This window comes from Hippoglossus stenolepis, chromosome 12 (assembly GCF_022539355.2).
Source record: "Hippoglossus stenolepis isolate QCI-W04-F060 chromosome 12, HSTE1.2, whole genome shotgun sequence".
NCBI classification, from domain to species: Eukaryota; Metazoa; Chordata; class Actinopteri; order Pleuronectiformes; family Pleuronectidae; genus Hippoglossus; species Hippoglossus stenolepis.
In genome coordinates this window covers 1894818-1922435 of record NC_061494.1, presented here as the reverse complement: position 1 = coordinate 1922435, position 27618 = coordinate 1894818, and the positions used below count along the sequence as shown (strand labels likewise).

The window sequence follows — 27618 nt, the reverse complement described above, 5'->3', positions numbered from 1 at the left end:
GCAGCGCAACCTCGTAGTTGCACCTGGGAAGCATGTAGGGGCATGTTGGACATGAAACACCTACTCACCATGTAAGTCCCAACCAGATCATAGAGCAGTGGTTTAGGAAGCACACTGTTGGATGGATATTGTTCCTGTATATACTAATCCTTATTATCCATTATTTGTCAATACTGATAATGATCAAGATTAATGTCACATTATGATTTCTGTTAAGTTTAAAGAGTGATTGCACCTAAGTGAAGGATGTGGGTTTGAACTCTTCTTTATTTGCAGAGATTGACAAACACTTGATAAACAGTAAAACAAATATGAGGTAGATTGATGATGTGTTACACCTCCTCACTGAGCACAATGCACAAGTAATTTATTGATAAATATTTAACCTTTTGTTGTATTGCAATTGATAAATTATGTTGTTGTTGATAAAGATTATGATATTGTTTTATTGCCTAGCCTGAATTTGTCTGAAGAAAACAGAAAAGTCAGCAGCCCTTTCTCAAACCACCTTCTTCTCTGCCTGCCCACTTCCACTCTGTGTGTGTTCACATTTGGACATTACACATTAAAGAAGGTGCTGTGAAGGAGTGGTTTGGGTCACACAGTACAGTAAAGTAGATTGCCCTTAAAAACATCAGATATATTGAAAGTAACATTTCTCCTTCATCCTGCACTTTTAATGGCCTGTTTGGTCCAGTTCCAATTTCCACTCTTACCTTTTCACTGACTTTGACACGTGTTCCTGTAAGTCCATGAAGGATCAGGTATATCCCACTGTGTAAATCATTAGAATTAGTTTTCCTGTAAGAACATCGGAGTGACTCCTTTAGCTCCAGCTGTGTGAGTAGTAGGTCTACCTTTTAATTGTGAGTAATTAGTGTGGACTGAAGCTGCCTCAGGTTGATGACTCTCATTACATTTAAGGTAACGTTTGGAGGAGAAAAATGGACAGTACATTTTGTGGTTACATCACATGAAGCTGCTCAAATAAGGGTTGTTGTCATTTCATGAACACAACCACACTGATATACTGGCTGACATTGTTGCATAGAAACCCTACTTCCTGTCTGGATATGCTACCGAAAGCTCTGGGTGTGGCAGAACACAAGTTTTCTGTGTTTATGAATCAGGAAGTGATATAGCACTGGTTTATTATATAATATGTAAATCATGTCACACCAATAGTTGGTACTCCATCCTATGCCCAGGCTGCATAGTCATCATAAATAATAACTAATACTTGGGTGTAATCTGTTCACTCCCTTTTCCTTTCTCTTGATGTGCTCCAGTAACTCCACACCTATGGGCAGTAAGCAGCTCTGATTTAACCATGAATTCTCACCTTAATACACACAAAGCAGGAGAAAATGATGATAGGATAGCCAGGAATGTAAACAATGGTTCAAATGTATGTGCTCGATCATATGTATTTAAATAAGGAAGTTCATTACATCATATTTTTTAAAGCTTTATCCGGAGATCTGACTTTAGTCTGCTTCAATGGTCAATGGCAAAAAATAGTCAAGTGTCCATGGACATTAAAAAACTGTAAAAGCCAAGGACTGTGAGGCAGATAGAGTGATGGGATTTTAAATCTAAAAGGTCAAAGTTCAACTTCACTGTGAAATCAAAATGTTCTGCATAAACACCTTTCTGGTTGTTGTATGCACCACAATAGGATAGACCGTAACCATGTGTTCTGCAACTTCACCAGTTGGTGGAGGTAAACCACTGTTTTACAGGATGTAGTCTGATATGGTGATGTCAGGCCCTCTAAAGAGGATGTCCTCTTTCTTTGCATTTAAATGTCATTCTTAAGGTCATCAGATATTTCTCTACTTTCTTACTTTCTACTTTGTTTGTGAGCATGTACAATCAAATTACAGCTTTTATGACCCTCCAATCAAATTGAAACCTTGAAAATGTCTCACGTGACTGCACAGTTAACACAAACACCACAAAACTGTGATCATCATAGCAAAATTAAAAATGTTAGATCTGTATCTTGGAACTGAGCTTTACTGCATGTCTGTGTTTGTGTCTGTTTCAGGCCCAGCAGATGCTGTCAGCCTGTCAGGAAAAGATTGATGTGTCCAACACAGAGGGCTACGAACTCTTTATCTCCCAGCTCAAAGAAGGCCTGAAGAATACCTCACATGAGACCGCAGCCAATCACAAAGTGGCAAAGGTTAGTCTGGCAGCCTTACACAAGAAGGTTAATTTTTACTGTATACACTAGGGCTGGGTATTGCCTACAACGATACGATACGTATCACGATACAGAGGCCACGATACAATACGTATCATGAAACACGTTGCTTTTGAATAATGACCATGTCCTGCACAGAATTCACTACAACAGCTGTTCTTTATTATTCCATATAACAACAAAGGCAAAGCCTTAAGGATCGCACTACTCAAAACACTTACAATTCTGGCCAACAAAGATCTTACAAGTAAAATAAAATAATTATCTTTCTAATCCCAGAGTTATTGATAAATGCAAATAAAATATTCCTTAACTTTTAAACTTAAAAATAGCCATAATATTCTGGTTTCACTTGACTTAAGTGCACTTCTATTTGCTGTAAGAATGTCCACAGAATATATCAGTTCTTTTATAAAGACAAAATTATAATTAAAAAAAAAAGCGATGCACAGAAAGGATCTGTCGTTCACGTATCTCTTCCCAAGATCCCCGGAGTGTTTTAATGTCCCTCGTAAGTGCAGAGTCTGTTGCTTGGACATGAGCGCCGTTGCACAGCTGGGCATGCAGCGGTGCTATAACAGACAGCGTAGGGGTCTTTTCTTCTGTCATTACGAGTGTTGCAACTTTTAGCGGCTTCAGGGCTTTAGCCACATCTTCAGCACAGGCCAGGTCCGCTTCAGTTAAGGTCCACAACTCCTTGGCATTCTTCAGCACCTCAGTGGAGAGTAATGCTGCGCAAATTGCTCTAAGAAGCGCGCCAACATTTCACAGGCGCTGTTCCATCTCGTAGCTGCATCTGTCATGAGCTTGTGCTCGGGGAGATTAAGTAGCTTCTGCTTTTCATTCAGGGCATGGCTTGCAATTGTGCTTTTCCTAAAAAAAGCCATGATGCTGCGAATTCTTCCCAGTTTACGGGAACAGTGGGCATCTTGAGTGCACTTTGAGCGGCCAAATTCAGACTGTGCGGAATGCATTTCACGTGCAATAACTCCGCCAGTTTTTCACTGTTTCCTTCCATGTTTGTTTTGAATTGAGACGTGTGCTGTTTTTGCCTATGCTGCCACCTATTGGCATTATTGTGCACTGCACCATAGGTGATGTTTCGTTTTCAAGACTGCCGTCATAGCATTTGATGCCGTATCGATACAGTAGCATCTGCATCGATACATGCATCAGCAAGGAGGACGTCACGATATATTGCCATATCGATTTTTTGAGCACAGCCCTAGTATATGTACAAAGCTCCACCATTTGTCCTCATATCAGCTTTGCAATAAACATATCTGCAATCAAGCATGGATACACAGTCACTATTATTAACCATCAACAATTAAAAAAAATCATCAAAACTAAGACTTGAAGTGTAGAGAAATTCATTCAGTAGAAATTCTAGCACAACCAATACCACTTCCACATACTATATGGAGAAAAAAATGCCTGACATGGCTATTCCAAAAGGGAGGTGACATCATTAAAACGCTACTAAAAAGAGAAGTATACTGAATAAACACTGATTTAAATCAAATCATTTTTTTATTTCGCCTTAAGTGACAAATAAAAATCATGTTTCAGCACTTGAGAGGGAGAGCTTGTCAGGGATAATTAAAAATGCTTCCCCTGTCTGGGGTCATCAGAGAAGCTCAGTCATTTGTTATCTTGTTCCTGTGCCTTTGGTGTTTCCTTCTACCTCTGGGCTGTTACTTCTCAATAATAATTTTTGCCAACATATGAGGAGCATTCATTGTAGGTTAGAGGGCTGTAGCTAAAGAACTGTCTCACACCTAAAACAGTAGAATGGACATGACCACCTTTATAATCCAACCCAGTGTAGTCCTCCAGAAAATGTGTGAATCCTGAAGCTTGTGTTGAATTGGTATTGACACTGAGCTGTTGTTTGAACCCAGTTGTACTAATGCCTCTGCACCAACAACAGCTGTGTTCACTATGACATCACAAAACTGGTTTATGGTCATCATGAATGTGATGAATGTCTAATGGGATAAACTGATAAAATGATAGTGATGGTAATTTAAATCTAGAAAGTCAAAGGTCATCAAAGATGTGACATCATTGGTGTTTTACAGGATTTAGTCTGATATAGTGATACATTGCATTATACACACTACTCCAAAAATGAAGGGAACACTTAATCGTCACAGTATAACACCAAGTCAGATGAACTTCAGGGATATCAATCTGTCCCTTTTTTAAGAAGCACAAGTGATTGTGAATCAATTTCACCTGCTTTTGTGCAAATGAAAGTAACAGCAGGTGCAATGGAGAAGCAAAAGCAAGACAACCCCCAAAAAGGGAATGGTTTTGCATGTGGTGACCACAGACATATTTTAGTTTTGACCTTTGACTGATCGGTTGTATAGATAAACCTGACATTATATCATATCATTCACTAATCACAGTCCATACCCTGAATGAGTCACCAAGGAGAGTTATGACCATGGCTCCTGATTGCTGTTCAGTTGCTATGCAGTGATAACATGACTATGTTATAATGCTCTGAAATGAAAACACAGCAGCATCAGAGGATCTTCAGAAGATTAGACAACGTGATGTGTGGTTGTTTCTCCTTCTGATCTGCATTTCCTTTGATATCTTCTAATCCTATCTCTTCTCTCAGTGGGCAACAGTGACCTTCCACCTTCCCCACCATGTGCTGAAGCTGGTGGCCAGCGCCATTGTCAGTGAGCTGAAGAAAATCAACCAGAACGTAGCTGCCTTGTCTGTGGCCTCATCCATCATGGACAGGCTCTCCTACCTCTTGTCAAGTGCCAGGCCTGAGCTTGGGGTGGGCCCTGGGCGTTCTGTAGATAGGTAAGTAAGAAATGAAGCATATTAAATCACTTAAACAAACAAAATACTGGAACTTTGTGTTTTATTGATTCAGTTTAATTATTTTCACAAAATAGATCAGTCATTTGTTTTCAAAAAATATTATATTATTTATATAATATTTGACAGCAGGATTTATTACTAATTGATTATCACTTACATTTTGTGTTTATGCATTTAAAAATAATTTCCTTATGAATTATGATCCTTGAGGGGTAGGGCTGCACAATATGAGGAAAACATGCGATAACATTTTTGAATATCGCGATGACGATATGACTTGTGATAAATATACTTAAACGTTCCCTGGCTACGGACGAAGGGACCATGCACAGCTCCACAGCCCGCCGAGGAGGTGCACAGCCCGGCCGCAGAGCCATGCACAGCTCGACTCTGTCCACCTACAGTGTTAAATTGGGATTTTTTTTTTTTTTACAGTTTTGTCAGTAGTTTACTGCTCCTCTGTGTGACTCTACCATTCGCGCGGTGCGCTGCTCCAACCGTATCAAACCAGCTCAATACCTGGTCTAAGTTTACAAATTTGATTGTTTTTACCTAGATGATTCATTGACAGAAAAAAACATCAATGATCTGAATATCTTTAATATATTAGCATATATATTATATATTAGCTGGGCTCCATCTGATTGGCCAAATTGACATGCACAGTGTGAATATGTGGCGCATGGAACACCATTTATCGCAGTCTTTTGAGATACGCATAGCGCACACGTTGACATCTCGATGGCGATACATATTGGATATATCGTGCAGCCCTACTGAGGGGTACATGTATGATCTGTAATGCACAACATGCATACAACACAGGTCTCACAAGTAGTCCGCTACTAAACAGTCACAGTGACACATTCCTCAGCAGCACACAGGAAACTGGGCATCGTTCTTAACTGTTTTACTCTCTGCAGATCCCTGATGTACAGTGAGGCCAACAGGAGGGAGACGTTTACATCGTGGCCACATGCTGGCTACAGGTGGGCTCAGCCCGACCCAATGGCTCAAGCAGGTTTTTACCACCAGGTGGGTGAAGAGACAACTCAGCTCAGCTCACGGGAGCAACATAGTCTGTAGGCTCATACACATTCACAATACGTGCATGCAGTTAGAGGCTATAGGCCTCCACAGAAGAATATTGGTGTTGCTGAAAGATTATTCAGTCAGTGGAAGAAATGGTAATATTTAACAGAATGTAACCACGGCGACTATTCCTGTTCAAACCTGTGTTCTTATAGTAAGTGAGTCATCAGTAGCAGTGCAAACGAACAATAATGTTGCCGTTGGCAACAATGGTTATCATACACAAAGAGGTTATATGTTTTCAGAAGTTCTTTCTGTCCATCCCTCTGTCTGTCCATACCAATCCTGTAAACAATGTCTCTCAGGAACACCTTGAGGAAAATTTCATATTTGGCACAAACATTCAAGGGAAAACTAATCAGTATTTAATGTTTTAAGGTCAAGGTCATTGTGAGCTCACAAAACGTTTTGGGCTGTACCTTAAGAATTATGACATATGCTGAATACATGTTTAATTAAATTCCTTTATAAAAAATAGAACTAAATAACTTTAGTTCTATTTTTACACCTGTTAATCTAACTGACTTCCCCACAGTGGCTGACACATGACAGTGGGTTCAGAAATATTCAGACCTCTTCATCTTTTTTACTCATTATTTTGTAGATTTAGTTTGAATTGATATTTGTCATTTTGGAACCAAATAACCCATAATGACCAAGTTAAACATGTTTTTCACAATGTTTGCTAATGTTTTTTTAACAATCAGCCTTAATTCAGTACAGTAGAAGCACATTTACATTACACATTACAAGCAGTTAATCACATTCCTCCTCTCAGATCCTTTTGGATAAGTACCTGTAAGTTGCCATCTTCAACTCTCTCCATACATGTTCTATGGATTTTATGTCTAGAATTTGACTGTTGGTTTTTATTTTTAAATATAAAAAAAAAACTTCTAAAAACTAGTTTTACCTTATCATTGTGGGTTATTGAGTGTGGACTGATTTGTAAAATTGGCTATTTCTTTTTTTGGTAAATCTCCAACTTTAAAGTATAGAGATTGAATTGCTCTGAATTTCAACTGAAGCCACTGTTGCTTTGTAAGTACTAAGAAGCTCTAATGATCCTGTTGTCTCTCCGCAGCCTGCCTCAACAGGGGACGACAGAGCCATGTGTTTCACCTGTAGTGTGTGTCTGGTCTGTTGGGAACCTACAGATGAGCCATGGTGAGTGCACGTCATTAACTACAGTATGCATTTATTTAGCTGCTAGAGCAAATGCAAAGCTACTGCCTGTTGTATGTTGGTCCACACATATCTGTAACTCAACATTTCTCCACTAAATCCAGGTCGGAACACGAGCGACATTCTCCCAATTGTCCGTTTGTAAAGGGCGAGCACACACAGAACGTCCCACTGTCAGTGACACTGGCAACCAGCCCCGCCCACTTTCCCAACGGCCACGACAGTTCTGACAAGATCGCCTGTTACGGCTTTGGCAGCTGCCCACAGTTCCTGGCTGCTGCTACCAAGAGGGGCAAGATGTGCATCTGGGATGTCTCCAAAATGATGAAGGTCAGATCATTAAACTGTGAACACATAAGAAAAGATCATCTGTCTTTTTCTTTGCATCCAGACATGAAGGTGTCAGACATTAAATGTTAGGAATGACCCCATATTAACGAGTGTGTGATTGTGTGATGAACAGGTGCATTTGAAGTTTGACATCAACCCGTACGACCCTGCCATTCTGAGGCAGCTGATCCTGTGTGGAGGCGAGCAAAGCCAGCAGACGCTGACAGAGTCTCGGAGACCAACTCTGGCCTGGCTAGAGGAGACCTCCTCCTGCTCTGACCTGCCAAAACTGGAGGGAGATAGGTGAGGCACCCACATTCACTATACACACATCAACAACTTGTGCAATTGTTATGATGGAAAATCCCCCCAAATGGAGTAATAGTAATAGTTATAGGGATGTCACGAAAAACCGTTACTTCGGTACCAAGTCTATGCCAGTTTTCTAAAAACGTCATGGTACTTTTATATTTATAGAATCTTGGGACAATATTTCTACAGCTTAATATGCAAACATTTTATTTTTGTTTCACATAAAAATACTGATACTGAAAAATAAGATGTTTGGAGTATGAATTTATATTTAAAATAAATAAAATGGGATTGTAGATGAAACGTTTGCTACTCACTGATCTATCAGCTCTAACTCACTGATTTAATGAACTGTCACTCTCATGTGTCACTTCAGCAAGAGAAGTCCTCTGTATCTGGAATATCTCTTCTTTTATGAAGTAGTTCACAGTTGTTCAGAACATAGTGATTAAATCAAGAAAAAAAGCAAGAAACTAAAATGGCAGGAAACCAGTTACAGTTCATTCAAAAAAAATTCATAGTGATGAGATATCATTTCTATTTACCTACAGAGTTAAAGAGTTAATAAATAGATCCTCAATTTTATGATCATGCCCTCGAATCGAATGCTCTTTAATCACACGCTAACGGCAAGAAACAGTTTGGACAACTGCAAAGAGAGTACTTTGTTTCATCACAGTTCTTAAATTTGGGTTGTGTCATGTTAGTCATGTTTTCTTAACCACATCTTCTCTTCTAGTGACGACCAGTTGGAGGATTCAGATAGTGATGAGCATTCCCGATCAGAGTCAATAACAGGTACTTGAATTTAAATTTTGTGTAATGTAATGCTTGGTGGTGCCCTTGTTATTAACTTGTTAATGATCCATATTTGTATTAATGGATTTAGTTTGCTTATTAGAATTGTATTTTCCATCACTCATACTGTGGTGTGAAAAGGAAAAATCTCAGCTCTTTCCTTTTTTCTGTTTCAGGTCAGCAGTCTCAGTGGGAGAGCATGGATGTTAGCCTAGGAGTGACAGCGCTGAGTGTGCTCCAGCAGCCGGAGAAGCTCCAGTGGGAGGTGGTTGCCAGTGTGCTGGAGGACACGGTCAAGGACCTGGAGGAGCTGGGTGCCAACCCCTCATTAAACCAAGTCAAGGCCCACAGCCAGGCCAAAGCAAAAGATAAGGCCCCCGACCACCACAACATTCCCCTCCCTTGCCTACTGGCCGGAGGTCTGCTCAGCTATCGCTCAGCATCCAGCACCCCAATGGCTGGGCCCCAACCCACAGCCCCATCAACAACACGCAGGACCACAGAACTAAGAACTCAGGGCCCTGAGCCCTTTCACTCTGGACCTGTACAGGACCAAGGTCCCATGGAAATAGAGATCTGCAATCCCCAGACTGCAGCCCAGCAGCAGGGCCTCTCTAATCTAGCAGGTTCTCATCCTCCAAGCCCCTCTTCTCTGCAGGCTGTGCACAGGACTATACCCGTGCTGCTGCTGTACAGTATCAGAGAGGTGGATGACAAATCCTCAGGGCAGGTGTTCGCCCAAATGAACAACCTTATGAGCAAGGGGCTGCACGAGGATGGCTTCACTGTGCCACAGATCATAGAAATGGAGTTTGACACACATGAGCAGCTTCTTCTTCAGGATCCCCCAATCACCTACATTCAGCAGTTTGCTGATGCAGCAAATAATCTGGCAGGGTTAGATGGTCACGTGGACAAATGGAGCACACTGGCTGCGGCGAGTGTCTCTGCCCCACCTCGACCCGGAGCGCTGGTGCAATGCTTGAGGCTGCCCAAACAGCTGGAAGATGAGAATCTTTATGTGGACTCAATAACACCCTGCTGGGATGGTGTGCACCTTCTAGTTGGCCTGCAGCCATGTGGCGCTGAATCTCTTAGCGCCACAAATCAAGTTGAGGCCCTCAACAATCTCAACCGCCTGCATTCTGCCCTTTGCAGTCAGCGCAAAGGAGATCCCCTACACCCAGTGGCCAATGGGGTGGAAGGCCACCACCCAGGAGACTCCCCACCTCAGACACCCCTCATTCTGCCCCCGGGTGATCAGCAGCAGCAGAGGTCCTCGAGTGGTGGAAGCGGAGGGGGCTACCTTGCACTCTACAAGCTCAACTACTCTACCCGTATTGTCACTTTGGATGACGAACCTGTGAAGGTGCAGCAGATCTGGGACCCTTGTGATGCAATCACCTCTCATATATTGCTACCTCCAGATTTGCTGGATGGCAGGGAGGATGACAGCGAAGAAGCTCCTGAGGAGGCTCTTCCCTCTGCTCCAAAAAAAGGCTTGTCTGGGTTTGGAAAGGCCCCGGCAGGTTCTGCTGGCTCTGGAACTGGGACTGCATGTGGAGCAGCCACAACCAGCAGCAGCGCTACTGTCACTAGTCCCTCCACCTCTGCCTCCAGTCCCAAAGACTGCAAGAGGTTAGAGGTGACAGGCCTGGGACACCTGGTGGTGACCACAAGGGCGGGATACATTATGATTCTGGACCTGTCCACGTTAGAGGTCCTGGCCAAGGTGGAGCCGCCTAAGAAGGAGGGGTCAGTTGAGGAGACAGACCCCTTTGTTTCAGTTACCTATTGCTCTGGGACCGATCGCCTTTGTGCCTGCACTAAAGGTGAGTGGGTTATTTCTGGACCTGTTTCCCTATAGAGAACAACACTGTTGACTACCGGGATGACAAGGTCGGGTTTAACTCATCCTGAATTTTGTTTTCATCCATATTTTTTTGTTTGATTGTATTTCCTGTTGTGTGTTCTGTTACCTCTCAGGTGTTCAGGAATAGTGAGGCCTTTTCGCTGACAAATGTTAGGATATTTTCTATTTATATGTAGGCCGTTACGATTCTTAAACTGAGACCAAACGTCCCCGGTTTTGTGTAGTGATTCCAGAGGACAGAACCATGACATATCTCGTGTGCGTGCGTGTGCGATGCATGGCTTCATACTGTATAGTACTGGTATTTTTTGGAGTACCTAGGACTTCTTTAAACAAGGTAATACATTAGTCATACCAGAAACCTCTCATAGGCTGTAGTTATAAAGTTAACATTAAGAACTTCAGGTGATGGGCAGTAGGCAGGCTGTCTCTCGTGCTCTCTCTCTCGCTCTCTCTCACACGCACACACTCGTTATGCTGGAGTGAACGTCACTCCAGCAAGATTTATATGATCTGGACAGAAACAAGAGTGTTTTTGACCTGAACAGATCTGTTAGTCTGTATGTAGTGATAGTGATAGCACCACCTACTGTCAAAACCTACTGTTTTACAACTTTAATTCGATTTACATAAAATGTTTACCATGTGGTCTGAACTTAGTGTGGACCATAATGCTTCATTAGTGGGCGTGGTTCGTCGTTGTGTGACGGACACAGGAAATGACGAAGTTATCCTTCCTGCGGTGTGCAAAGTGCATGTAACACTGTATCCCATGTTGTAGTGCTTCAGTGCCTCCAGGTAAATTATCTGTTGGTGTTCATTTTGTTTCTGCTCTCCTTTGAAGGTGGAGAACTTCATTTCCTTCAAATTGGAGGCGTGTGTGACGATGTAGATGATGGAGACATGTTTATTGATGGCCCCCTTTCTAAAGGGGCTGAAATGCTGCTTGAGGGGGCCAAGCCCTCCTCCAACCCATCTAGCCCAGGGATCACAGGTAGAACCGACACAAGACACTCACTCATTACTTTGTTGGCCTCTCTGTGATACTGTTGTGACGTTGAATCTGATGAGCCACTGATCTTTGTGCAGGAGTGGACCTCCTGGTGGACCAACCGCTGACCACGGAGAGCCTGATGTCATTGGTGGAGCTGACACGCTTTGAGACATTGACCCCCCGCTTCTCAGCCACAGTGCCGCCATGTTGGGTGGAGGTGCAGCAGGAGCAGCAGCAGCGACGCCACCCGCAGCACCTTCACCAGCAGCACCATGGAGATGCAGCCCAGCACACTCGCACCTGGAAGCTTCAGAGTGACAGGTATCTTTAACACTAAATTATCTGGATAGATGATTGACAAACAATGGAAAGTTATCTAAGGGCTAGTGTCTTACAATTCTTTACTTCAGAGGCCTGTTTGTCCGGAGGGGTGCAGAGTAAAGCTGTTTTCAGACATGACCTCCTGGCTACTGACAATACCCAGTTTTCCTTTCACACATGCACAAAACAGCGGGAGGTTATCTGCACGGACATGTTCACAACTGCATCAAATCCTCACGAGAGGTGGAGCAGACAGTCAGGAAGTGACGAAATATTAGTTTTCTTTATTTTATTATTTTTTTGCGTGTTAGAAGCATCATCAACCCCCTCACTCACTTGCGGTGCATCCAGCGGGAATCCCCTGCTTTTTTCACACGTCGACTCATCCTGGATTTCTACGTTCATTGTACTAGTAGCCTCAAACATAGTTTGCTCTCTTTTAGGGCTGGGCGAAAAAACCATATCGATAATTATCGCGATACAGCTTTTCCTCATCCCGTCCATGTTTTGATGGACAACACGAACAGCCAATAAGAATGAGCATAGAGCCGGGCCGCTACCAATCATGTGGATGGAATTGAGTTACACCAACATCGGGTTAGGTTGACGCGCACAGAGCCGAGGAGCAGCAGCACCACATGTGTTAATGTTGGGCTCCTGTACAGAGGTGAATGACTGTGTCGATGCAGTGACAGAACATTATCATGATTTCAGCTACGTTCATAGTTTTAGCGGGTTTTCACCGCTGAATCATTATCACACCGCCGCTTCAGGACCAGGACTGTAGCTGCAAACATACGACGTGTCTTTCAGCTGTGTTTGCCAGAGTGAATGCGCCAGAATGAGACCGGTGATAGGCCTGGTCGCGTGTCAAACAAAGTGCAGTCAATCAGAGGACGGGCTCAAGAGGCAGGCGAAAACAGCCTGTTCTGTCTGCAGCTCCAGAGAGAGGCAGAGGAGAGGACATGGAAATACACATTGCAGCAGTTTTTTCGACTTTAAACCACTGATATATCATCTTAGGGGTACCAATACCTCAAATTATCTTTGACAAAAACACAGTTCCGTAGCTGGTCTGGAGGAATTATGCGTACATGAGGTTGAATTTAACAACATTTCTCAAGTCGCACAGTGTATGCTCAGCTTTACGCTCAGTGTGCCTCAGTGACTAAATGTCCATAAATCTGCTAAGAAATCATTGAGCAAAGACACCGTGTACAGAGTGGGGTCCGAACGTCTGGTACCACTTTTGGGCCCCACTGTTACCATAGACTTGTGGAATTATCAACATGTATTTTCTTTGGCATCACAGAAATGCAGTGGCAATTGTCTTTACATCCATATCCAAACAGCAAATACCAGTAGTAAAATCTACATTGACAGTCGTCTTACTTTTGTGGGAAGGGAGGGGACCTTTATTTGAACATTTAAGCAGTTGGTGACCCATATTCTCTCTGCAGCTCCAGCTGGGACGAGCATGTGTTTGAGCTTGTGTTGCCGAAAGCCTGCATGGTGGGCCACGTGGACTTCAAATTTGTCCTGAATGCCAACATAGTCAACATTCCTCAGATCCAGATCACTTTACTGAAGAACAAGGCTCCTGGGCTGGGTAAAGTCAGCGGTGAGAATTTTTATTCAAACATTAATCTGAGATGGTAGATTGTTCTCTTCAATAACAGTGTTTTGAACAAGCATATGCATGGACTTTTAGTGATATGGTATCAAAAGATGTATTTTCTCTTTCCGCAAGTAGCTCAACTGAACTGAGATGTTGATGATACAGCTTCTTGCGGATTTTTTCTTCACAGGTAGAATTGCCTGTGTTTAACTGTTACTTTCATGTCTTTAACAGAGACAGCGGTGGACAGACAGATCTCCTTTCCCCTCTCTAGTGTCCTCCATGCCAATGGGGAGAAGAATGGCCAGCCTGTGCTGCATGACTTCACAGAGGACATCCAGTTCATGGACATAGAGGAGACATCAGGTTAACAATTAGTCTGTTTAGTTTTACATCTGTTTTATTTGAGTATTACAGTTTTTTTTACTTTTTCTGAAAGACAGTTATCAACCCCCTCAATTTGTCCAGCAAATAGCTGTTACCCAACCAAATATATCAAGTGTTGTTTAACCACCACTGCCTTTGTCATTATTTAAGAAACTATGTCAAAATTAATCACATTTACTAAAAATGTCTTTCTATACATGTTTCTTTGTGAAGTTGTGTTACGTAATTTCAAGTCTGATCAGATGTCAGTGTGTGGCAGATATGCACTGCTCATGTGACAAATAAACAATGAGGGATGCGAGTTAGCATGGTATTGATTGGCCTTGCAGCAAATAATTAGCCAGGTTCATCTTTTTCAACAGATTTTTTTTTTCAGATCCTCCAGCGAAACAAACAGCCCAGTGTTTAGTGGGTCACATGATGTAAAATGCTGACCCTAGTATAAAGACTATATTTGAATCAGCAGTTACTTTTTGGTGCTGCAAATCATGAATTTCTGCATACATAAAGGAGAACACAGCTGGATTTGATTCTCCCTAACAATCAATTTGTTATTGTGCATTCTTATTCATGGTCACTGGTTTTTCATTAGCTGTGTTCAATTAACAGACAAGGACTGCCCACTTGTCATTAACATTTTCTAATATTCAACCTTGATGTCTCACATTTCCTGCTCCATCTTTAAGAGGGCAGAAGGTTCCCAACACAGTTAAATGTGTGTATTATGTCCTATGTGTAAAGTAGAGCTTTGTATGTTTGTCGTAGGGTCCATGTTGTGTCCATTCCTAGAGGACCATAAGGAGGATATCCTGTGTGGTCCAGTGTGGTTGGCTAGTGGCCTGGACCTCTCTGGCCATGCAGGCATGCTCAGCCTCACCAGCCCCAAACTGGTCAAAGGTAATAACAGTCCTATCTATATGTTTGTGAGAAGTCACAGTCTGACGCTGACCTGACCACAGCTTTCTACTAAATAGTGTTAACAATCATCCATGGAATTGTAAGTGCATCAATGTTTCTCACTTGTCCTTTTCGTCCCTGCATTGTAGGCATGGCAGGAGGAAAGTACCGCTCCTTCCTGGTTCACATTAAAGCAGTGAGTGACAAGGGCATGGAAGAGAGTCCCCGGCCTTTGGTTAGAATGCCCAGTGCCAAACCCCAGGGCACTAAAGCGCACTCACTGTCCACACTGCTGCAACGGGCTCAGGCCTCCAAGGTACAAATTCAGTCTTGAGTTTTGTTAGAATATTTTTTCTCAATCAGGAAACAGATCAAATTTTTCAGAGGTAAAACTGTGCCAACTTGGTGTAATATGTGGTCCAGAATGAGGTGGCCTGTTTGGCTACCCATGGCTGCCAGAATCAAATTCAAGTCACTAATGGCTTACAATGCAACGTCTGTCGTCTGGGCTGCGCCCGTGGTCGTCCGAGGAACGTCGACAGCCCTGCAAGGCAGTAACAGTCCAGACTGTTCTTGTTTGTGGTTTCTTAAAAATTCTAGTTAGTCTGAGTAATACATTTGGTTTTTTGTCATATTTACTCTTTTGAAGTTATCAACAGATTATTTGAAAAAAAGTTGCTAACAGTATAAGAATTTTAACTTTCATATATTTTATCCACCTTTTTTTAAGGATAAAAGGACAAATAAGTCACAAAATGACAGTTTGTATGATTAATCATTTGGGTTTTTCTGTAAATTTGTTAGCCTTAGTCTTAGGTGTAGAGGACTGTGTCTCAATACAGTAAAACAACTCACTAGGTTAGACAGCTAACTTCTGCCCAACATACTTTATTCAAGTCCAGAGCCAATCCTCTACATAATATGCCAGTAGATGCTACAAATGGATCACATTTAAGTAGACCAACACTCAAAATACACAAACCTTTCATAAAATAAAGATTGCCCACTTTAGCTGGCAATGTAGTAATGTCCTATTAATTGAGATGCAAATATATTATGAAAGCCCACTGGCTTTAGTGGTTGTTCCAGGCTCTTTAAACCTTGGTGGTAAACCACCACACATTTCCACCAGTTTTCAGCCTGTAACTAAGGACCATTGTATTTAAGGATGTGTCATCAACCTGATGACATACAACCTGAACAATATGACATGCCCACTGATAGTGTCACGGTTCACACATCTGTGAACCACCTTATTTTTAGTTTAATGGCTCAGAATGGTGGAAAACTAGGTGTGTAAACTGAATCGGAACTGAATAAGTTACAGTGACACTATGGAGACATAATCATGTTTGTTAATCTGTTTGTTTTCGGTGTGTGTGTGTGTAGGACAAGGTTTCTGCAGTGAAGACGGAGACACAAACACCTTCTAAGAAAGTAGAAAACCTTCGAGGCTGTGACCTACTGCAAGAAGTTTCAGTTACAATCAGAAGGTTCAAAAAGACGTCAATACCAAAAGAGAGGTCAGATCACGCGACATCAGGTTCTGTAGCCTTTGCTGCACACACTGCAGCTGTTAACTTTAGACTTGACCTTCTTTGTTGTTCTGTGCTTTTCAGGGTCCAACGCTGTGCCATGCTGCAGTTCCCAGACTTCCATGAGAAGCTGCTGGATGCGCTGTGTCTGCGGTCAGAGGGCAGCCCGGCCACTGAGCATGCTCAAAGCCTCATCCTGGACATCCTGTGCTGGCTGGCTGGGGTTTTCACCAACGGACCTTGCAGGTAGGACTTTAGATGGAGCACATAGCAAGTAAGCCAGTATCATCCAGGATATCTATGTGACTTTGACTTTGTACTTAGTAATATGTCTTGTTTCTTCTTTTTAGCTTAAGAGAGGGAAAGGAGGGGCTTCTGGCAAAAACCCGGACACGGCTAACGGATATTGTACGGGTGTGTTTCTTCGAGGCTGGCCGGAGCATAGCCCACAAATGTGCTCGCTTTCTTGCCCTTTGTATAAGGCAAGTAACATTGTTGTTTTTAGGTCTTTATCAACTCCAGGAACTCCCATAACCTGAATCTCAAAGAAACTGAAAGGTTATTTTCCATTTAAATTATACAGTAAACCTCTGAAAAGAAGAGACCATATGGTGACACTAGTGAAAATGTTTTGCACTTCAGTGGTTATACCTTAATGTCTGGGTAGTTAAGTTCCTGTAATGGAGCAAGCCTATCTGTTGAAGCAGTTTCTTGATAACGTTTGGCTTTATGTGGAGATAATATTGAAAATGTTGTTTTATTTCTTGCTGTAGCAATGGGAAAGGAGACCCAGGTCAACAAGGCTTTGGTGTGAGTCTTCTAAAGTCTCTGCTTGATAATATGCCTTACCTGCCTGCAGCAGCAACAGGTGGTAAGTAACTAAACAGCAATACAGAAGGACCCACAGCTCCTATCCCCTGTTTCTCCTCCATGGCTTCAGTTTAAATGTTCTGACCTGTCCCTCCTGTCTGCTTTCAGGCTCAGTGTTCTGGTACTTTGTGTTACTGAACTATGTAAAGGAGGAGGACCTGGCGGGCTGCAGCACTACCTGCGCCTCTCTGCTCACTGCCATCTCTCGACAGCTGCAGGACCGCCTCACTCCACTGGAGGCACTGCTGCAGACAAGGTACCTATTCAATGATTCTCGTCCTGAGTGACATGCATGTTCTCCTAATAAGGCAATTTTCCCAATTACAAGCCTCTCCTCTCACCCCACTCTCTATATCCCCCCAGGTATGGCTTGTACAGCTCTCCTTTTGACCCGGTGCTCTTTGACCTGGAGGTCAGTGGCTCCTCCTGTAAGAATGCCTTCAACAGCAGCATCGGCGTCCAATCAGATGAGATCGACCTCTCTGACATCCTTTCAGGTATCCAGTTAGTGACAAAATGCTACAGGCATTTTATTTGAGTTTTTTCAAACATGCGCACTCTGGAGTGAAGATGCATCAGACAGTCACTGAGTGTAAAGGATCTGATGCTAAATATTATATTACTTTATGTTTATTGTAACTGAACAACAAATCTCTCTCCTCCATCTCTGATGTCCAGGCTGGGTTAAGTCAGTTCTTATCCCGACTCGTGTCTTTCAGTCACTATTGTACTGCAACCTGAGCTCATCTACACACTTAATTCCTCACTGAAGTAACGTGACTGCTGCTAATGGCACACACACACTCTTCTATGGCTGTAGGAACATTCTGCTTCTTCTCTCACATCCCGGGAGAGACTCATTTCTCATAACAAAGTTAGCCTGAGTCTCGTTTACACAGATGCATTTAGGCTGTTATGTTATTGAATGAAGCACTGAAAACAAGGCAATGGTCACTGAAAAATATCCAGCCTATACTCAATCGTGAAATTATTAAGTGTTTGTTCCCCTCCATAGATCAGGGTAACATGGATTAGGGACGAAAGAAAGAACTCAGGGAGGGAGAGATAAAAATAGAAAAGAGAGGAGGAAGGGAAAGGGCAGAAGAAATAAAGAAAAGCGAGACTGAATTTTTTAAAAGTCTGTTCCCAGACAAGACCCAGATTGAAGATTCAACCATTGTTGCCACATACTTCAAATGGTTGGTACTTTTCAAATACCAAATCACTGTGTAAAATATATGAATAAAAGACACAAATGAAACAATTCCTCAATTACTACTCTTCTAAACTTCCAGGTTTGTTAACGTGGGGTTAATCTGACTGTTAATTAATATGCAGTACTTTGGCAATCTGGTTAATGTTTTTACTTGACCTTTTTTTTAGACCAAAAGTTTTAAGTGGTTGTATCTTCATTCCACCTCGCTGGCATGCTATCTACATCACATATTGTGGCAACTCAGCATGATTTAGCTCTTTACTCCCTCCCACTGGTATATTAATGACACTTTAGATCTGTGAGGGCTCTACTGATGAGCACTGTATAGTCAGAATTCAACTCTTGGTCAAATTCATACGGGTGTACTTTCTATAACCTTTATATTGTCCAGTCCAAGTCTAGAATTGGCCATGTTATGCACATCTTTCACAGCAGATAAGGTTAGATGCACTGATCTGGGGCCTCATTTATAAAACGGTGCATAGGATTCATACTAAAAGTGTACATGCGCACGAAAGCTTGAAAAATGGCGCATGCAAAAAAAATATTGGATTTATAAAACCGTGCGCACGCACACCTGAACGCAATGTTCACTTTATAAATCACAGTCCACCTAGAAATGTTCGTAGATCTGCCTCAAAGTCTGCCCTGTACACGCCCACATTCAACCATAAATGGTCAATGCAAAGCATCTATGAATATTAAATTATCCTGCTGACCAATGGGCTTCCACGGTGAATCATGGCGTCAAACAATGAGAAGAGGAAGCAAAACCTTCTGACACTGACATCGAGGTGTTTGTTAGTGAGGTGGAGGTAAAGAGATTATTTGGTGGCCACAGCAGTGATGTCATTAATAAAGAAACCACACTGATACACTGCTGCTGATGATACAGTGAGTGAGAGTGAGGACGATAGAACAGTGCAAAAAATCTAATTCGACAGAAGCTCCATTCTGTAGCTTTAAATGAGACACTCAGATGTTTATGTGAATGTTTGTTTCTGTGTCTTGCAGGAAATGGGAAAGTGAGCAGCTGTGCAGCAGCAGAGGGCAGCTTCACAGCGTTAACAGGACTCCTGGAGGTGGAGCCTTTGCACTTTACTTGTATTTCCACCAGTGATGGCACACGTGTGGAACGAGATGACGCAAGCATGTTTACTGGTAAACATTATCTTTCATTGAGGTCATTTTTGGCTCAAGTTTCACTGTATGACCTGGTCATTGAACCTGTAACTCTTAACCCCCAGTGAGTACGTTCGGCGTGACCCCGGCAGTGGGCGGCCTGTCGACTGGAACAGTCGGTGAAGCATCGACAGCTCTGAGCTCTGCTGCCCAAGTGGCACTCCAGTCGCTGTCGCACGCCATGGTGTCGGCAGAGCAGCAGCTGCAAGTCCTGCAAGAGAAACAGCAGCAGCTGCTGAAGCTGCAGCAGCAGGTGAAAGACTGAGTTGATGTTACAGATTCATTTTACACTGCAGAAAGCTCTTTTGTTTTTATTGTTGACTTTTTCTCACAAGAACCACGCACTGAGTTACCCATTGTTTCAGTGTATAGTGTCTAACTCTTTGTCTGTGCTGAAAACAGAAGGCCAAGCTGGAGGCCAAGCTGCATCAGACCACCTCTGCAGCCGCTGCTGCCGCCTCTGGTGTGGGACCAATCCACAACTCTGTGCCTTCCAACCCCTCCTCCACTCCAGGCTTCTTTATTCATCCCTCTGATGTCATCCCCCCGACACCTAAAACCACACCTCTCTTCATGACCCCTCCTCTCACGCCGCCCAACGAGGCGGTGTCAGCAGCCTTCAGTGCTGAGCTGGCTCACCTGTTCCCAGGCTCCATGATGGACCCAGGGCCTGTCAACCTGGCTGCACACAAGAACACACAGAAAGCCAAGCCGGTTAGTAACATGCATCATGAAGCTTGGTTACTTAATGATAGCTCTTATCTAACTCTGGAGGAATAGTGTACAGTGTACCAGAATAAGTCAGTAACTGCCATATACATCCATTTCACCACCAAGTTTTTCTTGGCAATAAACAGCAAAAATGTTTCAAGTTTCTTCTTTAGAACGATAACCATGATTTTCTCTTTGCTGCAGAGCCCCATTGGCAGTGGTCTCGCTTTGGCCATTTCCCAGGCTTCTCACTTCTTGCAGCCTCCTCCACACCAGTCCATCATCATAGAGCGGATGCACTCTGGTATGTCAAGTCGCAATATTTCATATAAACCAACCTAGTTTTAATCATGTTTTACTTTGAAATCACATTGTTATATACCGGCCTCACACCACCATAGCATCAGTTCTCTAAAATGGAACATTTTAGAAAATGTCTGCTCTCATTTCTCCCAGGAGCTCGTCGCTTTGTCACACTGGACTTCGGTCGTCCGGTCTTGCTGACTGACGTTCTGATCCCAACTTGTGGCGACCTGGCCTCCCTGTCTATAGACATCTGGACGCTGGGTGAGGAAGTGGATGGCCGCAGGCTGGTCGTGGCCACTGACATCAGCACACACTCTCTCATTCTACACGACCTGCTGCCACCCCCTGTCTGCAGGTTCATGAAGGTCAGTGAGACAGATGGTTGACATAATGTTGTGAGTCTTTTGTTCTGTTGTTAAGTTACTATAATTATATATCCTTGTTTGCTTTCTTTAACCATCAGATCACTGTGATCGGTCGCTACGGCAGCACCAACGCGCGGGCAAAGATCCCACTGGGTTTCTACTACGGCCACACGTACATCCTGCCTTGGGAGAGCGAGCTTAAGTTGATGCATGATCCTCTCCGGGGAGAGAGCGAGGCGGCTAGTCAGCCAGATGTAGATCAGCATTTGACCATGATGGTGGCGCTGCAGGAGGACATCCAGTGCAGGTAAGATGTGGATTCATCAACTCCAGCACTAAACACACATTCCAGCTGCGTCCCCAGTTTGTTGTGTTAAATGACCCTAAATCTGTTCACTCGAATAGTGAAACAATAAATGTCATCATATGAGGCATCTTTACTTAGGATACTAAATTCTACAGCACCATGAGTGTATGAACTCTGAATATGTTTTACTTATAGCTGCACTTACATGCATTTGTAAGTTCACTAAAGCCATTGTCTATAATGTTTTGATCCCAACCAAAGATCAAAACCAACATTGTTAGTCAATGTGATACATGTACATTAAAACTGTGTGAGAAAAGGGACTTCAATTTCCATGCGCTCTCCTGTTCTTGTTTACCAGGTACAATCTGGCCTGCCATCGACTGGAGACCCTCCTGCAGAACATCGACCTGCCGCCTCTCAACAGTGCTAACAACGCCCAGTACTTTTTACGAAAACCGGACAAGGTGGTGGAGGAGGACCAGCGTGTTTTCTCAGCCTACCAGGACTGCATCCAGCTGCAGCTGCAACTCAACCTGGCTCACCATGCTGTCCAACGACTGCGTGTGTCACTGGGCGCCAGCCGCAAGTCACTCCCCACAGCTGGTGGTGTGGAGGCCCAGGAGCTGGTTCATAACTCCTCCACAGAGCAGCTGAGGACGATCATCCGCTATCTGCTGGACACACTGCTGAGCCTGCTGCACTCTAACAACGGTTAGTAGGAGGCAGGATATAGCTGGCTCTGCTGGCCCGTGAAATGTTTGCTTGCCTTTTCATGGACAGCATCATGAATAACACCATCGATTCATTCTTTCACGTCTGTATGTTTCAGGCCACTCTGTGCCCTCGGTGCTCCAGAGTACCTTTCATGCCCAGGCCTGTGAGGAGCTCTTCAAGCACCTTTGCATCAGTGGAACCCCCAAAATTCGCCTTCACGCCGGCCTGTTGTTGGTGCAGCTCTGTGGAGGCGAGCGCTGGTGGGGCCAGTTCCTCTCAAACGTACTGCAGGAGCTCTACAACTCTGAGCAACTGCTCATCTTCCCCCAGGACAGGTAGGGGACAATAATTTCCATCGTAGTTTCAACACATCATATATTATTATTTATTGGCTACTGTATTAGGTGGTGGTAGAAGAGATAGGACAGGGACGAGGGAGTCAGATGCACCAAAGGTCTCTGGTAGCATTTTAACATCTTGATCGCTAAGCGCCAATTTTTTTAAACTTGGTGTTATTTTCATCAACTGCCATTCAATATATTACATCCTTTAAGTACGCTTATGTATTATTGTTGTTACTTGCAGCTTCAAATGTGTATCCATGCAGAAGAGATTCAAAGAAGGTGATGTATGCTTGCACTGGACATGAGGCTCTGTTGTCTTAAGACCACAGTCAAGTTGGCTGTGCGTTAAACTGAAGCTGCGTTCAGATCCACATTAAATAAGGAGTACTCCCTACTAGAATTGTCTCCTCAGTGTTGCCTGTTGCAGCATAATAAGTACTTTGTCTCCATAAAAAGAAGAAACAAAGGTTTGCAGAAGAGTAATATTGCATCAAAGTGCAGCTCTCTCTCAGTATTTTCTGACCCAGGGCACAAGCTGTTGTTTTTTTGGAACCCCAACATCTCTGTCACAGCTGGGTTTCACCTTAAATGCTGAAATTACAATGTCAATGTGAAGCTTGACGCACATACAGCACTAACTGCAGTTTTTCCCATCTCTCTCCATCTCAGGGTGTTCATGCTCTTGTCCTGCATTGGCCAAAGATCTCTGAGTAACAGCGGTGTGTTGGAGGGCCTCTTGAACCTCTTGGACAACCTGCTGTCTCCCCTGCAGCAGCCACAACTGGCATCTCTGCGGAGGACTGAAGGTAAGCAAACCCTCCCTGTGGTATGTCAGACACCTAAAGCTGGTAGACGTAACACCTTACGAGGACAGAGTCATATGTCTTTGTATATGTGCACATTTACATTGATTCATGTGGCAGATTATTCATTGGACAAAGGAAGTACAAGTGTGTGTGTTTTCTAGGTGTTTTAGATATCCCGATGATCAGCTGGGTGGTGATGCTGGTTTCAAGACTGTTGGACTATGTAGCCAGTATAGAAGACGAGGCCTCAGGTGGAAAGAAGCACCTTGGTGGAAAAGAGCGGGAGAGAACATTTACAGGTAAATGAATTGAGTTTCTGAGGATTTTATTCCACTTCAAAAGATTTAGTTTATTTAAAGTATTGAAAAGATTACAAGAATGGCTAATAACTTCTCAATCTACCTACTAATTCCACAAATATCTGTCTCCATATCTCACGACTTGTTCATCTCAGCGGCTATGCACTTGGCATCTGTATTGGCCCAAGAAAGTGCAGTGCTGAACTTTACGTGCTATGTAAATATCAAAATGGCCACCAGATCATTTTGATGATTATTTTTATTTCCCCATATCAGACTGACACAGACGGATGCATATCTTCATCATGGCAACAACATTCAAAGAATTACTTCCTGTTTTGGCAATTTGTCTTCAAACTAAAAGCACGATGTTTGCTTTGTTGCTGCAATGCTTTATATCGAGCTGAATTATAGAGCTTTTATTTAAAAATATTGTGAACTTGCGTCTGAAGGTTGTATTGATTGCTTGACAGACCTCTAAAATAGCAGACATGTAATGTATGAAAAATAACAGAAGTTTTGTCTCGCCCTCTTCTCTTGATCACTGATCAATCACTTAACTTTAATATCTATTGAAAGACTTGGATGCAGTAAACTTCATATGATTTCAGTTCTTACTTTTCAACACAGTGTAGTGTTTTCCAGTGTCTGTGAACTGATGTGTTGTTGTTGGTCTGACCTTCAGGTATTCAGTGGAGCTTCATCAATAACAGCCTCCAGTCTCAGAACTCCAGCAGGTCGGCTAAAAGCGGCAGCAGTCTCGACAGACTCTACTCCCGCAAGATCCGTAAGCAGCTTGTCCACCACAAGCAGGTAAATGTGTCTCATTCCAGCACCGGCAACCCATCAAACTTTTAGTAGAACAGCCATATACAGAGTAATATGTGAAAATGTGTATAAAAGTTTATAAAATGTTTATTCTGATTTTCTGTTTGTTTGACATTTGCCCCTCTCACGTTGTTGCTGCAGTGCAGAGGGGTTGTCTATGAAAGGCTTTTGCTGTTCTTTTATTTATCATGCCCTTTTTATTGTAGCAGTTAAATCTATTGAAAGCAAAACAGAAAGCTTTGGTGGAGCAAATCGAGAAGGAGAAGATCCAGAGCAACAAAGGCTCCTCGTACAAACTGCTGGTGGAACAGGCCAAGCTCAAACAAGCTACATCTAAGGTGAGCAGCTCATCACACACTGCTGCACAGAGCTCAGTCTGCAGTGCCACCATGTTCTCACCTCAGGAGTCACTGTGGGGCAGCGTATGTTTTACAGAGCATTGCCGCTATGTTCTGTGAAGTGCACGCAGACTGTATTTTAATATTAAAATAGACAATCATGCTAGACAGTCTTCCATTTGATTCTCAAAAACTGTAGTTTTGGTCAATGCTTTGCTCTGTTATGGTGGGATTTTACCAGTCAGGTAATAAAGTTAAGAAGTTATGTGAGTCTTGATGCAGTTTTCCCGTGAAGTCCATCACTTGTCAATATATTATATAAACAATGGATTCTTATCCTCCCTCCTTCTTGCAGCACTTTAAAGACCTGATACGTCTGCGGCGGACTGCTGAATGGCCCCGCTCCACATTGGACACAGAGTCCCCAACAGCCAAAGAAGCCCCAGAAGTCGAACCTCTGCCCTTCACACTGTCCCATGAACGCTGCATCTCTGTGGTTCAGAAGCTGGCCCTCTTCCTCCTCTCAATGGACTTCACCTGTCACGCTGACCTGCTGCTCTTTGTCTGCAAGGTAATCATCTGACACCTCTACATGGGCTTGTTAAATGCATGAATCTGTAAATACTGTAGATACCTATAATCATAAATAAATTATTTTCTTACCCGCTCAGGTCCTAGCTAGGATAGCCAACGCCACAAGACCCACAATCCACCTGTGTGAGGTTGTGTCTGAGCATCAGCTGGAGCGCCTGCTGCTCCTGCTTGTTGGGACAGATTTCAACCGGGGGGACATCTCCTGGGGGGGAGCATGGGCACAATATTCCCTCACGTGCATGCTTCAGGACATCCTGGCAGGTGTGTTAAGTTCAACATATTGATGGGAAAATGTTTCCACGGTTAGAAAATATCACCGTATCTTGACCTAAAGCTTATATAGATCAAAAATCATTCATGACCATATGGCACAATGATGTCATCATAACATCACTATCAAGTCAGAAAATTATGTCATAACGTAGTAATACATTAACTTGGAACCAACAACATTAGAGATATAATCTAAAACTTATTTAGATTTACCAATCACACCATCATATGGTACAAATTACTTAATGATGATGTCATTTTGAAATGTTAATATAACAAACAGGGAGTGTGCACGGTGTGCATTGACCCTCCAATGGATTTCATCGACATTGTGTTACATAATTTAATGTTTTTTAGTGATTTAACATCTGTGGATACACACACAAACACACTAACTTCACTTGAATGTAAAATTGGTCTTAGACTGTTGAACCCCATTCTATACATAGTATGTATATGTATTCAACAGAAAATTGTGTCTCAATTTTGTCGGCTCCTCAGGTGAGCTGCTGTCTCCAGGATGTCTGGACATCATGGATGAGGTGGGGGTGGGTGAGGAGGCTGGGGCTTCCTCCTCCTCGTTGGGGGCTGATTCGGATGACTCCCTGCCTCAGCCGGCACCCATCCCCCTGGTAGAGAGCATAGATGAGGCCCTGGTACCTGATATCATCGCAGGTACTAGCGCAACCTCCTCACTGTTCCAAAGTGCGTGGGTAGCCCTGTCCGTTCTCCACACTTCCCACAACACCACACACACGATGTTGATATGAACCAACTCTTTTTTAAAATATTTTTGTGGTTAAACTTTCTCCTGTTTTTATCATAGCTGTATGTTCTGCCTTTTAGAGTAACAGATCAAATTTGCAGGTCCAGAGGCATTTTAGGAAATGTGTTATGTGAAGTAATGTTATCTGTCTTTTGCATTATATATGTGTGTGTCGTTGGCATTTAACTGGCAAATCCTGGATGCTTGCTTATAGTAGTGATTTTTCGCCACACTGTTATTACAGAAACATTTGATTCTTACTGTGTCATGTGCCTCCAGTACAGGAGTGTAAGAGCTAATTGCTTGATCGGCATTAAAATTGCCCAGTGAAGTGCAGGAGCAAAGAAATGCTTTCTTGCTTGTATATTTTTCTAGTGTGCTTGCTTGGCAATATTAAAGCTGTTTTCATTATCCAAAGGTGCTCCACCTCTGTCATCTTTGGAAAAAGATAAAGACATAGACTTTGACTTGCTACAAGACCTGATGGATGTTGATATTGATCCTTTAGATATTGATTTGGAAAAAGATCCACTCGCTGCCAAAGTGTTTAAGGTATGTGGACATTAATATTCTTGTTCTTCCTTGTATTTGTCACTACCTTCTTCAAAGTTTGGTATTACTGTATTGATTGATCAACATGTCATTCATCGATATAATAGAGAATAATGAAACAAATTTATAATTTCACAACATAGATGTATGTTCACAAGAAAACTGAACTTGTAGGGAAGCGGAGTATTTTTAAGATGAAGTTGATTTTTGAAGATAATGTTTTAATGTTATGAGATAACATAATTATATCAAAAACAAAATCATAGTTTTAATTTACTGATAAAATATTTTCAATTACACGTATATATTATAGTAAACATGGCAAACAAACTACAAATGTCAGCTTGTGTGTCAAATTAATGTAGATGTTGTCAGGATATGGTAGTGTATTGTGGAAATATTACAATTCACTGTGCTATAAAATTTATAACATACATTTTATTATTTAAGTGAGTTTTTCCTCAGAAAATTACAGATTTATCTCATAACATAAGTTTCTTAAAATATTAACACTTACCTGTTGTGTTAAGTGTTTATTTTCTTGACAGTAGAGCAAATGTCTGTTAACTAAAAGAGTCAAAGGTTTTATGAAAACCTTTTTTATTTTTATTTTTTTATATCATTACCTTAAATTGTAGTTACTAGTTACAGATGAATTTGAAAAGTAAATAGTGCTGCAGGCCTCTCTTCATGTAATGTCAAACTCACCTTAATGGTCAGAATGACCGATCATGTTCAGATTT

At 42.6% G+C, this 27618-nt stretch overlaps 1 protein-coding gene across 8 annotated transcripts in view; it reads left to right on the top strand.

Moving 5' to 3' along the window:
- Positions 1 to 27618, top strand: part of birc6 (baculoviral IAP repeat containing 6) — a 104748-nt gene that overhangs the window by 5623 nt on the left and 71507 nt on the right. For 3 of the 8 annotated variants that reach the window (XM_035172709.2, XM_035172706.2, XM_035172702.2), the window contains exons 3-38: positions 2051 to 2188; positions 4845 to 5038; positions 5983 to 6094; positions 7236 to 7318; positions 7441 to 7666; positions 7800 to 7969; positions 8718 to 8776; positions 8953 to 10608; positions 11494 to 11643; positions 11739 to 11964; positions 13425 to 13585; positions 13817 to 13948; positions 14735 to 14866; positions 15016 to 15182; positions 16256 to 16389; positions 16486 to 16647; positions 16752 to 16883; positions 17175 to 17272; positions 17380 to 17527; positions 17635 to 17768; positions 19502 to 19648; positions 19735 to 19922; positions 20072 to 20383; positions 20585 to 20684; positions 20837 to 21051; positions 21150 to 21358; positions 21720 to 22072; positions 22191 to 22410; positions 23089 to 23225; positions 23387 to 23524; positions 24210 to 24337; positions 24559 to 24690; positions 25046 to 25261; positions 25362 to 25545; positions 26059 to 26262; positions 26742 to 26875. In XM_035172709.2, coding sequence (XP_035028600.2) covers positions 2051 to 2188; positions 4845 to 5038; positions 5983 to 6094; positions 7236 to 7318; positions 7441 to 7666; positions 7800 to 7969; positions 8718 to 8776; positions 8953 to 10608; positions 11494 to 11643; positions 11739 to 11964; positions 13425 to 13585; positions 13817 to 13948; positions 14735 to 14866; positions 15016 to 15182; positions 16256 to 16389; positions 16486 to 16647; positions 16752 to 16883; positions 17175 to 17272; positions 17380 to 17527; positions 17635 to 17768; positions 19502 to 19648; positions 19735 to 19922; positions 20072 to 20383; positions 20585 to 20684; positions 20837 to 21051; positions 21150 to 21358; positions 21720 to 22072; positions 22191 to 22410; positions 23089 to 23225; positions 23387 to 23524; positions 24210 to 24337; positions 24559 to 24690; positions 25046 to 25261; positions 25362 to 25545; positions 26059 to 26262; positions 26742 to 26875 — 7431 coding nt within the window. The remainder of the gene's footprint in view (positions 1 to 2050; positions 2189 to 4844; positions 5039 to 5982; positions 6095 to 7235; positions 7319 to 7440; positions 7667 to 7799; positions 7970 to 8717; positions 8777 to 8952; positions 10609 to 11493; positions 11644 to 11738; positions 11965 to 13424; positions 13586 to 13816; positions 13949 to 14734; positions 14867 to 15015; positions 15183 to 16255; positions 16390 to 16485; positions 16648 to 16751; positions 16884 to 17174; positions 17273 to 17379; positions 17528 to 17634; positions 17769 to 19501; positions 19649 to 19734; positions 19923 to 20071; positions 20384 to 20584; positions 20685 to 20836; positions 21052 to 21149; positions 21359 to 21719; positions 22073 to 22190; positions 22411 to 23088; positions 23226 to 23386; positions 23525 to 24209; positions 24338 to 24558; positions 24691 to 25045; positions 25262 to 25361; positions 25546 to 26058; positions 26263 to 26741; positions 26876 to 27618) is intronic. The other 5 variants (XM_035172708.2, XM_035172707.2, XM_035172704.2 and 2 more) reach the window with 4 other exon arrangements.